The following is an 11,945-nucleotide window of genomic DNA, read 5'->3' on the forward strand; positions in this document are numbered from 1 at the left end:
AAAGAAATACCATAGCAGTTTTTTTTTAAAAAAAAGCCACCAAATTTTCCCAAAACACTCAAACTGCCCAACGAACGTTCGCAAACGCCATCTCTCGTGGCGAACGTTCACTCGCTCGCCGGATATGCCCCGACAGCTGTCGCCTTCCAGGTGGGCCCCGCGCGACCAGATAGGAGGAGGAGGCGGACACGTCACGCGTGCGCGGTCACCCACGCGAAACGAGAAGCTTCTCTCTCTCTCTCTCTCCAACCTCCTCCGCACCGCACCGCCACCGCCACCGCCGCGCCGCACCGCCACCGCCCATCTCTCCGGCGGGCCAGGGCAATGGACGGCGAGGGCGACGGGGCCCAGGGCCTGGAGGAGCAGGCGGCGGCGGCGGCCGAGGCGGCGCGGGAGCTGCGGGACGCGGCGGCGGCCCTCGCCGTGCGCCGCGCCGCCGACGAGGACGCGCTGCGGCGCCGCGCCGTCGCGCTCGACGCCGACGTCCGCCGCCTCCAGGGCTCCCTCGCCCCCCTCGACCCCGCCACGCTCGACAAGGTCCGCGCCGCGCCCCTCCCCCCACCCTCTCCTTCCTCCCTCCCGGCCTGATTCCGCGTCGCCCCCTCCTCGCCGGCCAGCTAGCTCTCGAGGCATCACCGTGTGTTCTCAGGGCATGCCTTTCACGCGCCGCTGCCTCGCCCGCGCGCGCGCGTGCCTAGAGACGCGGGCTCGTTGCGTGCGGCATCGGAATCTGCGCGGCGATCCGGCCGAATTCGTCGCTGCACGACGGTGTTCGGAGCTAGGCGCTTCTTATTGGCCCAGGCCTGCACGGATTTGCGGCGCGCGCATCCAATTGCTGGACGCTCGCAAATGATTTTTGTCTCGATGCATTTTCGTGTGTCCGCTGGCGGATGCGATCGGGGGGATCCTCTTCACCAGTTCTGGAGCTGGAAGACTATATAGTTGGGCTAACACCAACCTTGCAGCACTTAAGCCCTCTGATTCCTAAGCCCAGAATTGCGCTCACCTGAACCTGGAGGATTACTTACCACTCCATATGCTACCACGCGTATTTTCCAAAGTGTCCTCATGTGTTTGTTGTTTCACGAGTACTTCCACCTATTGTTTCAGCATGTGCAAATGACAGATCCTCAGTTGCTTAAATAAGAATTGCCGCCTCCAGTCCCCGTTATGTTACAACTTCTTATCTTACTTGTATATATAATTATAGTATTTGTTTTATGTGCTCATTTGTATTCCGTTGTCATATGTGAAGGTCGAGGAGGAACTGGAGCGTTCCAGGGCAGCAATCTTGGACGGCGACGTGGCTGCGTTTCTCCCAAGCAAGGGAAATGGTCAGTTACATTTTGTTTCCTTCCTGGCCCCCATTCTGTCTCGGCTGAAGTTTAGTTGCTTCTTTATGAGTTGTGGTTGAAGCCCACTATGTCTGAACCTTTAGGGAAGTTCCTGAAGAAGTTTGTTGGCCCTGTGAACGTGCGGGTGGCAAGGAAGGAGGATAAGCTCAAAGTGAAGGACGAGTACAACAACTATAGGGTAATTATCTTCAGATGTTTTTCCTTTAGATATTGTGTGCGTACTTTTTCTGGTATGGCATCACGAAGTGAATAAATTAAAATTATCTGCTTATATTCTTCACGACCTCTAGTATGATGATTAATGCATTCTAAACTTTTAATGATTTCGTGGTGAAAACATAAACTTCTAATGGTTGTTCCTATTTGTGCTGCATAAATTTTGGTTTATGTTAGGCATTATAAAAAGCGACATGGCCTATGTCACTGTTGACCTGACACTGCTCACAAGTATTTAAGCTAAATTTGAATTACCAAGATTATATGTCTGTGTGTTGAAGCTCAGTCATAAAAATCTCCTGCCAGTTTTGCATGTGATAAAGTTTGGTTAGAAAATACAGACAAACATAATGTTGCACCGTACACTGGTAATTATGTTTCAAGGTTCTGTATACTATCTATGTTCAGTTCAAATTGTATTTTGCTAGTGAAATATTCTAAGCTTGCTAAAAATTTTATCTTCCAAATTTTTAAGCCATGCCTGACGATCTAAATGGTTTAACCCTTTCGATTGGCAGGATAGGGCTGCCTATATGTTCCTATTGTTTCCATCCACTCTCCTCTTACTGAGATGGTGGGTGTGGGATGGATGTCTTCCAGCATTGGCAGTTCAGGTGTACCAGGTATTTGTTGAATACTTTCACCCTGAGTATATTTCCTCTTATCATCACTTCATTGTCCCACAGAATTGATCAAAAGACTATGTTTCCACTTTGCAGGCTTGGTTATTATTCCTCTACACAAGTTTTGCTTTGCGGGAGAATGTGTTGCTTGTAAATGGAAGTGATATCCGTCCTTGGTAAGGATCAAAACTTGCATTGCTTAATATATAAAATTGTAGACTGCAGCATTCAAGCAATTCATTTTTTGAAACTTGTCCAGTCAAGTGTGTTCAAATTTTAATAAGTGTCTTTTATTTGGCTCTCAAATCTGGCATCGACACATCTGTTTGTTTTGTTCCACCAAGGCCGTGTTTAGTTTGTTCTCTAAACCTTGCAAAATCAATTTCTTCTCCAAAGCATGACCATCTAATCGTAATGTGCTGCTATATTTTCAGGTGGATATACCACCACTATTTAGCAATGCTAATGGCTCTTGTTAGCCTTACTTGGGAGATAAAGGGACAGCCTGATTGCTCGAGTAAGCAGGTATCTGATATTTTTGTAGAAGTGGGTATGTTGCTTTGTCGTTAGTCCTAAATTTTAAAGACTATAAACTCCCAATCTGTCCTTTTTGCAGAGAGGGGTACAACTTTTCTTGCGTTGGGCAATCATGCAAGGAATTGCAATGCATCTACAGAATAGGTACCAGCGTCAAAGATTACGCACCCGAATTGCTCTGGGAAAGGTGAGGCCTTCCTTTGATTTAACAAAGAGATCGATATGTGCCCTTTACTCATTTAGTATTAGAACTTTGCAACTTGAGTATAAAAAAGTAACTAGTATTATTAAATAAGATTCTGATCAGTATCAACTGTAGATGATCCTGCATATAATCAAAGTATATTCATGGAGATCTATAGTTGGTGCTTGTGGAAAGCAATTCAGTTCGCCTTGTTGTTTAGCTAGGAGTTGGAGGCAGCACTTGCACAAGTAAATGAATATAAGAGTTATGATCTTCCCTAAAATAAATCTTATGGGAAAATGCTTTTTCTTTTTGTAAACTTGATGGACCATTAAATCGATGTTGTCATTTCTTTATCTTTCCCACCGTAACATCTTGTATCAGTAAGAGTAGTATTTCTTTGTCTCTCTGATTTACTCTGTTGTCATTGACTACTTGCAGGCTAAAAGAATGGATGTCGTCGCAGGAGAAACAGCTGGTGTGGAAGGGCAGCTATTGCTACTATATCCTGTTCTTTTTGTATTACAGGTAGGTGTCAGGCGAGCCCATAGAGCACATCAGCTCTTAGTTTTCCCATAATATGGCAACTAAGCAGGGCCTTGGGAAACTAATTTGTGAATTGTGATCGGTAGATGACCAATTCTTGGTGGTCATGTTGTTTGGTTGTTGATACTTTAGTTACATGTGTACCTTACTGTTCAGTCAAAGTGAGAATAGAAGCAACAAGATGGCTAGTAGGCCATTATATTCCTTCTAGGTCTGCACCATCGGATCTCATCTTGGTCACTCATGTTTACAGGGGTTTGAAGCATATGTCGGAGTGTTGCTTCTTCAGACCGCGTGGCACGGGCTCACCTCTGAATGGCAGGCAAGTATTAAGTCAATGTTAATCACAGTTGCAATACGAAGTTTCCATGAGGATTACGCTATGCACTAGTTATCTGCCAAACGTGTTGTTGTCTGGCCTATTCTTCGGTCCCCCCTGAAGTGACTCTCGTGATCTTGTCGCCGCCCGCCTTTCCAGGTCATAGTGTGCGGGATCTTGCTGGTGGTGATGGCGGTTGGCAACTTCGTCAACACGGTGGAGACTCTGGCCCTGAAGCTGAGGTTCAAAGCAAAGATGAAGAGGACGAGGCCCAGGCAGGAGCCTGGCCAGGGCGGTGCGAATCGCCTGCATCAAAATTGACAATCCAGTCTGGTGTCACCCCTCCATGCCTGGAATGGAGACATCAACACTGACAAAACCATCTCTTCTGTAAATCCTTAAATCGATACACCATTTTTTGTTCCGTTCCCGTGTGCTCGTGGTTTTTCTTTCTCTCTTATATCAGTAAATTCGGCCCCGTAGCAATTTGGTCCTTTACTCTGTTCCATGCACGATACGGCGACTCGACTCGAGGGACAATAATCGCACTTTGCAGTTGGTGCAATCATTGTGTATTATTATTGACTGTTGCTTGCCCAGCACTTTTGACAGCAGGCATGCTTGAACCAAGTCTCTCAGAAGCTCCAACGCTCGATGCTCTCTCTAACTGACATCTAGTAGTGGTGTAGTACCCGACCCTTCAATTATTAAGTACTCCCCTAACCCAGGGCCTGATTGTCAAAACCCTTTCTTCAACATGTGCTGCGATTTGCTCTCTTGCTAACATCCTGGCCTTCCATTCTGGCCCTGTGTTTCCATCCTGTGGTCCAGGAAATTCTGTTGCTAGTGGACATTTGTAACGTGCCAATCATGAGGACACCACTTGGGACTCGGCGAAAACCATAAGAAATCCCTTCAATCACCACGATTGCAATTTTTATGCATTGGGGATCTTGGTCCATTCCTTCTTCAGATCCTTCAACGATTATATATATATATATATATATATATATATATATATATATATATATATATATATATATATATATACCCAATTCCTTTTATAGAATCCAGTGATATATCTATGTCGTCCAATACCTGCTTCTGCAGCCATGATTGAACGATCATTGAGCACTGACCATTTTTGGAACCAAGATTTCATATTAGTTGACATTCCGATAATAGTATCTAAAACTATGCATGGCCATACTTCTTATTGCACTTTTTTTTTATGAAAGTAAGTAAACTCGAATGATATGTACATCCCACTCAACTCTAGCACTAGAGAAACTAAGACAAAATCAATCCAGTTTCTACCACTAAATTGCCTAAAAACACACACAAAGGAGGAGGAGAAGAAGATGAAGCTTCTGAAAAATGGGGTCCGGTGCTCCGGTCAGCTAGCTGGCCATGCGGAACAAGTCGAGCAACTTGAGGTCGCCATCGCCGCCGTCTGTCGTCGTCGCCGCGATGGACCTCGCCGCCTTCTCGGCGACGGCGGCCCGCACCTGCGCCATGGTCGGCCGGAGCCCCGGCTGCGGCGCCACGCACTCCACGGCGATCCGCGCGACGTCGCCGGCCTCCACAGCATCATACTCGCCGCCCAGCCTGCCGTCCACGAGCCCCGCCACCCCGGCGGACCTCACGCGCGGCAGCACCCTGGCCGCCAGGTACTGGCAACTGCCGTCCGGGCGCGGCGCGCCGGCGGCCGGCGAGCCGGTGAGGGCCTCGAGCAGGAGCACGCCGAAGCCGTACACGTCGGACTTCTTGGACACGATGCCGGTGCGGAGGAAGAAGGGGTCGGCGTAGCCCGGCGAGCCGACGGCCGCCGCGCCCCGGGCGGGGGCCACGGCCGCCGAGAAGGTGCCCTCGCAGGCCGACCCCAGGTCACAGAGCCGCGCGCGGCCGCCGCCGTCGAGGAGCACGTTGGAGGCCGACACGTCGCCGTGCACGACGGAGACGGCGTCGTGGAGGTGCTCCAGCGCGGCGGCCACGTCGTGGAGCACCCGCATGCGGCGGCGCCAGGTGAGCGGCGGCGTGGCGGCGTGGTGGAGCCGGTCCGCCAGCGTGCCGCCCGGCATGTACTCCAGCACCAGCGCGCCTCCCTCCTCTACAAAAACAACAATAAATTCAGTCATTTAACTAGTAGTAATTCAGAAGAGAAAAACAGAGGGGAGCGTGGTAATTAAGCAAGCACGCAGATTATATAATTATTTTCTGATATATTACATTGTCGTTACCCCATCACGCTCAAAAAGCAGCAGAAGAGGAAAATTTAGTGAGAGGTGGTGTTATTTTTCTCGTTAGGTAGGCAGTAGTGCCATCACTTAAAAAAAAGGCAATTAACTAAAAAAAATTCAATTTACTCTACATTTCAATTCATTTCCCGCACACCTGACAATGGTAAATATATTACTGTACTTAATTATATAAGAAAGGAAATTTTGAGTTCTTTACTGGAAGAGGAATTTTTTGGGTTAATAAAGTAGGAGTAGTACTTTCTACCAGCAGTGTAAAAAGGTAAAAAAATATTTGTTTGGAGGAAGAGGAAGTTCCCTCTGTTGTTTCCTCGGCCACATGGAGGCGAGAGCGTGGAGTCAAAGCTACAGCGGCAGCAGGAGCAGTGATGGGCATTTGATTTCATTTTCATTTTCTTTTGGCGCGGGATCGTCGGAGGGGGGAATATTTACCGTGGTCGTCGGAGTAAGCGAGGAGGGCGACGAGGCGCGGGTGGCGGCCGACGCGGCGGAGCAGGTCGAGCTCGCGCCGGAACGCGCCGAGCCGCCGCTCGCCGCCGCCGCACCAGCGGTGCACCTTCACGGCCGCGGGCGGCCCGCCGGTAACTACGGGGATCCTCGACAGGTACACGGCGCCGCCGGAGCCCCCGCGGCCCACCACGGCCGCCTCGTCGAACCCGCCCGTCAGCGCCTCCACCTCCCGCCACGCCAGCCGCCGGGGCTCCGGCGCCTTGGGTTCCTGCTGCGGCACTGGCGGTGGCGCCGCCCGCGCGGCGGCCTCCGAGTCGACGGCGGCGTAGGGGGCGGGCGCGGGGGCGCGGCGGAGCGCGGCGAGGCAGAGGCGGAGGAGGAGGAGCGAGATGGCGGCCGAGGCGAGCAGCAGGAGGCAGAAGAAGACCGTGGCCAGCGCCATGGCCACGTCCATGCCGCCGCCGCCGGTGGTGAGCGCGCGCGCGCGCGCGTGCCTCCCGCGGACGCTGGGCTCGGCCTGCTTGCTTTCTTGGAGCGTGGGGGAAGTGCGACGGAAGGGACACAAGGGGAAGGGAAGGGTACGATGTATATGCATGGGAGAGAATCGGAGGAGGACAAAAATGTGAGCTTTAGTTAGTAGTAGTGGTGTGGTGGATATTAAACAAGATTTGATTGTGTGCTGGTAGTATACCAAATACATTTAGTAGGAACTTGCTACTCTATTATACTATTTCAAAATAGAAAAAGTAATCTAAATGCTTTTATATTTTTTACAGAGATAATACATTTGGTAGGCATTTAATCTCTCCGTAAATTAACATAAGATCTTCCGGAAAAAATATATAAGATCTTTTAGATCCTCAAAAAGATCTTATGTTAGTTTACATAGTGGGTACTATTTTTAAAAAGAAAACATGCAGTGGTATACTAGGAATTTAATAGAATACACTTTCGTTGGAGCCTTTTTGTGGGGCATGTGATTATCTTTTGGGGGCTTCGATGCCAATCAATTGGTTTAAGTTTAATCTAAATTTGAAATGTTTTTTGTAAGGGCTATATTTTTACGAAGAAGATCCAGATTTATTGTAATATTTCACCAGAAGTATGAAGCATACAAAACATAGTAACAATTACGTTGAGGTCCCTGAACCATCAAACGACCACTTCTGCCACCAAAAAGATCCGTTGTCATGAATCCCCTATCTAAGGCGGTCCGACCTTGTCGATAAGAGTTGGGACGTCTTTGTGCCACATTATTTATTTGTTTTTCTTAAAGAAGTTGCAATTGTGGCCGTTGAACCCTTTGTATCAATCTGAAGCACCACATGATGAGAAACCTTAATCTCGTCGTCAGAGCTCTGTCGACTCTATTTAGACATATTGATTCAAGGGTTCAACTCGATGACGATCGGAGGCTAAAAGACTAACTTGAAGAGGAAGCACCACCATTCGATCGAGGGTAGCTCCTAAAGGACTAAAAAGAACCTAACCTAAACTAATAGCAAGAGCTGAGGCACCTGATTCCCCTTCTCGCTACCAAAGTGGCAGAAAGAGGGGACGCGAATTAGTTGGACTTTTTTAACGGAGCATTTTTTTGGAGGCTTCGATGCTAATCAATTGGTTCGAATTTAAACTAGGTATTAAATGTTTTTTCCAAAGATTCTCTTTTCTAAAAAAGATCCAGATCTACTATAAAAGTTCGACAAAACTAATAAACTCTTAAACATAATAAAAATTACATCAAGGTCCCCGAACCGCCAAACAGTCACTACTCCTGCCAGAATGATCTGATGTCGAGGGTAGTTGGCAATTCTTCGTACATGTGCCCCTAAGGACTAACATCTTGAGCCACAGTCGTCGTCGTTGAACTCTTGAATTGATTTGAAAGCACCGCACAACGAGATTCCTAACATAAATCAAAGTCAGAGCTCCGCCGACTTTGTCCAGATGGACGAACTCGATGACGATCAGATGTTGAAAAACTAAACTTGAAGATGAAGCGCCGCCGGCCACTCGAGCACTGCTGTTGCGAGGACTAAAAAAACCCAAACCCAAACTTTTGGTTGGAGCCAAGACACATGAATTTCCCTCCCGGCCAGTGCAGAGGCACGTGGAATGGTGGCAAATCCACAAGCTTGCTGACAAAGCTTAGAGAGGGAGAGTTTGCACTGGCGGCAACATACGAGACAAAGAAAAGGAAATAGTTAGAGATGCTTTTTTTCTAAGGTAACAATCGTCCTCGTCCAAACATGGAGGTAGCTATCACTAAATAATAAGAGGGACACATTCATCAATACTTCCTGACTCACATCGACAAGGTCAAGCCGGCTCCGGTAGGGGAGCGGCGATAGCGACGCGTCAACGGCTCGTTCCGACGGGTTTTAGTGGTCGTTTGATGGCCTCGGAATCTCAATGTAATTTTATTATGTTTGAGATGCTTTGTACTTCCGGTGAACTTTTATAATAGATCAGATCATTTTCGCCAAGAAAAGGGGTACATAAAAAGAAAAGAGAGCAAAACCTTTAGCCTTTCCATTTATCACCACCTGTTTTAATCTCATTTGATTACATTTTTATATAGTTAATTAATCTCTGTAGAAAAATCTCACTGAGTTTCGATAAATGCCGAGCGTATGTACCCCCCGACGATTTTCCTTTTAGCGGGAGGTTCAAATTCGCATCACTTGTTCAAAATTTGAACAAGTAATAATCCAACGCAAAAGAAAAACGAACAACTAATAATCATACCCGTCCTCCCAAGGTTACAGCCGATTGTATTTAAGTTATCGGCATCGATCGATGCATGCGTCGACACGTGCATACGTCACGTACGCGGCCAACCGATATATTGAAGTACGAGCGTACACGTGCACGGAGACTCAGCGGCAGCGTGGTTCTACCAGCTGGAAGGATCGAAGCTTGTACCAGAAATTTGATTTTGAAGGAGAGGATTCCCTCAAAGTGCAGTCAGGCCCGATTCGCGAAGGGTGAACAGTGTCTCCCCATTTAATGGTCGCCCTGCGCGTGGACGGCGGAATAGTACTATTGCTTGCTGGATCGATCGGGTGCTTAGTTTAATTTAGATCAGTTTGCAAATTAGTTGAATATAGCTACGTGTACCAGTCGATCAGATCAGTTTACGGATCAGTTTACGGCGTGTTTGGTAATATTTGGGAAGGGGAATGGGAGTTTAGAGGAGGGACTTGTGTTGAGATTAGACATGGGATGAGTCGTTTTATTTCCAATCCTCTATTTGGTGCGTGATAGGAATTATGTGTGAGAATATGAGGAGAAATTGTACTCCCTTGTTTGGTTCATGGGAATTGACATGAGACTAGAGAAAGGAAGTTAGGATGAAGGGTTAAGATTGATTCATTAAAACAATTCTCATCCAACTCCCACCCCCTCCCCTGTTAATAAAACGGTGGGAGTTGAAGTCTCAAGTCTCATGTCTATTCCCTTGTGAATTCCCAATACCTCCAACCAAACAATAGATTTGAAGTCTCGTACCCCTTTCATTCCCATTCCCTAACTCTAATTACCCTCAAGCAAACACACCATTGGTCCCAACGTATGTCCTACCTAGGGGAACGTACTAACCAAGCATACTTCTATCGTGCTAGTAGATAGGTAGGGTTTTAGTACTAGTAGGGGTGGTGTTTGGACGGATGGCGACACTCCTTGTTCGAGTCAGTCTTCCAGACTCTGATCCTCCTCAAGTTCGTCTATTGGGACGGATTAGACGGAGCTCCAGCGTAGATTCCTGCAAACTCCTTGGGAGATGAGGTTAGGGTTTCCCGCCGTGCGTACGCAACAACGATATTTGGTGTCATGTTCTTTAGATCTATTTAAGGATTCAACGGCGTCGACTGCGGCTCCAGGGCGATGATCCTTAGGGTTACCTGCATGAAGACTTCCCGGCTGTCATCGACAGGGTTAGGCCGGCTCCGGTATGGAAGCGGCGACAGTGACGCGTCAGCGGCTTGTTCTGGCAGCAACAATGGTCGTTCAGTAGTCCATGGTCCTCGATGTAATTTTTATTATGTTTGAGGTGCTTCGTACTTTCGGTGAATCTTTATAATAAATCTGATCCTTTTTACAGAAAAAAATGAGTAACCAGGCATGCAAAAAATTCTGAAAATGCAAAGCCAATAATTGCCTAATTAGAAACTTGGGCAGCGGTAACTCGGCGGTTTGGGGGAGGTCGGGGAGGGAATGGTGGCGAGGTGCGCGTGGTAGTGCCACCAGCTGTGATTGGGTCAACGTTCGACAGACGTTAGGGGAGAGGGATCATGAGGGTTGGAAGAGGAAGAAAGGCTCTCGGTCATCGAGTTTGAATCAAACAATTTGACTTAAGTTAAAAAAAAGGCACCTGTGCAACATGCGTCTTTCTTTTTTTCTTGAGAAGGCCATCATGGCTAGCTTTATTGAACTAAAATAATAGTTACGGCATCCATAAGTCTAGAGAGCAGACAACCTAGAGGTTCATCTTTCCAACTCAGTGAAACTTTATTATAATAACTATAACTAGCTAGCATATGTGGCGCTTGATTAAAAGTACAAAAACAATGTTTAAAGTTGACCTTTCCGATCACACACTCAGCAAAAATAGCGGCTGCTGTATTCCACCATCTTGATTGACCAGTGCAAGAATCTATCACATGGGTAGAATCGGATTCCGCCTCAACTTGATGAAATCTCAGAAAATTTGCGAAGTTCAAACCATCACGCGTTGACATTGCTTCCGTGCTAACTGCTGGAATTTAGTCTATTTTGGGCAGCCCAATAACTATTTCAGAATTCCTAATAAATTCTAGAGGCCCACTTAGCCCATTTGTGCAAGGCAAGGGATACTACTAAAAATTTAGTCCCACATTGCTAGTTTAGTGGGAGTTGGACCTCCTTATAAGGGGGGTTCTTTCCCTACTTGTATGAGCATGAGAACAAGAGGGACATCCACGCGCGCTCCTCCTCCGTCGCCCGCCTCGGCGCGACGCGACGCGACGCGGGAATGAGCCGAGCTGATGTCTAATTTTTGCCACGCACTACGGGTATACGAAAGGTCACTTGGGAGCTGAAAAGCTTTTGCGGTAGTGGATAATTAATACGAACGGCGCACCCTTCGCGTGCTGCCTGTTCACTTCGCCTCCCTCCGTTGCTTCACCTCCCGTCGCAGCCTGTTCGCGTTCCTCTCCTGTGCCTATATAAGAGAGGTCGTTCCTCTCCAGAGAGACACATCAGAAGGTCCTCTTCCTCTCGCCACACAGTTCCAACCTCTCCGCTATTGCTGTCTTCCTCATCCCGGCTTGCGGCGTGCACCGCACGTCGGGACAGTAGGCCTCCGAGACCGCACCTTTTGAGTCCTGTACGGGAGAAGGGTGATAAGGTTTTTGGGGAGCGCTCAGCGCGACTACTGGCTGCTTCATCACGGACGATCCGATCGTCGACGACTTCTTC

The 11,945-nt window shown here is 47.9% G+C and overlaps 2 protein-coding genes across 2 annotated transcripts; one reads left to right on the top strand and one right to left on the bottom strand.

Moving 5' to 3' along the window:
• The first annotated feature begins 203 nt into the window (after positions 1-203).
• LOC123135466 (transmembrane protein 120 homolog) lies at positions 204-4,428 on the top strand. Its single transcript, XM_044554548.1, has 10 exons — positions 204-537; positions 1,256-1,334; positions 1,439-1,533; positions 2,090-2,194; positions 2,291-2,370; positions 2,629-2,719; positions 2,811-2,918; positions 3,357-3,443; positions 3,715-3,783; positions 3,940-4,428. Exons 1-10 carry the CDS (start codon positions 325-327, stop codon positions 4,099-4,101), a joined length of 1,089 nt encoding a protein of 362 aa, XP_044410483.1. The 5' UTR covers positions 204-324; the 3' UTR covers positions 4,102-4,428.
• Positions 4,429-4,965: 537 nt separating this feature from the next.
• On the bottom strand, positions 4,966-7,092 carry LOC123135465 (salt tolerance receptor-like cytoplasmic kinase 1). The gene is made up of 2 exons (XM_044554547.1): positions 6,471-7,092; positions 4,966-5,890 (listed from the first exon to the last, which is right to left on the bottom strand). Exons 1-2 carry the CDS (start codon positions 7,081-7,083, stop codon positions 5,181-5,183), a joined length of 1,323 nt encoding a protein of 440 aa, XP_044410482.1. The 5' UTR covers positions 7,084-7,092; the 3' UTR covers positions 4,966-5,180.
• Between the last annotated feature and the right edge of the window lie 4,853 nt (positions 7,093-11,945).

This window comes from Triticum aestivum, chromosome 6B (genome assembly GCF_018294505.1).
Source record: "Triticum aestivum cultivar Chinese Spring chromosome 6B, IWGSC CS RefSeq v2.1, whole genome shotgun sequence".
Taxonomy (NCBI): Eukaryota; Viridiplantae; Streptophyta; class Magnoliopsida; order Poales; family Poaceae; genus Triticum; species Triticum aestivum.

Excerpts from the sequence above, each read along its gene's own strand:
- LOC123135466 (XM_044554548.1), top strand. The coding sequence starts at position 325 with ATGGACGGCGAGGGCGACGGGGCCCAGGGCCTGGAGGAGCAGGCGGCG. Across the intron at positions 1,335-1,438 it reads TCTCCCAAGCAAGGGAAATG|GGAAGTTCCTGAAGAAGTTT; the intron begins GTCAGTTACATT and ends CTGAACCTTTAG. Across the intron at positions 2,720-2,810 it reads CTGATTGCTCGAGTAAGCAG|AGAGGGGTACAACTTTTCTT; the intron begins GTATCTGATATT and ends TCCTTTTTGCAG.
- LOC123135465 (XM_044554547.1), bottom strand. The coding sequence starts at position 7,083 with ATGCATATACATCGTACCCTTCCCTTCCCCTTGTGTCCCTTCCGTCGC. Across the intron at positions 5,891-6,470 it reads CGCTTACTCCGACGACCACG|AGGAGGGAGGCGCGCTGGTG; the intron begins GTAAATATTCCC and ends TTGTTTTTGTAG.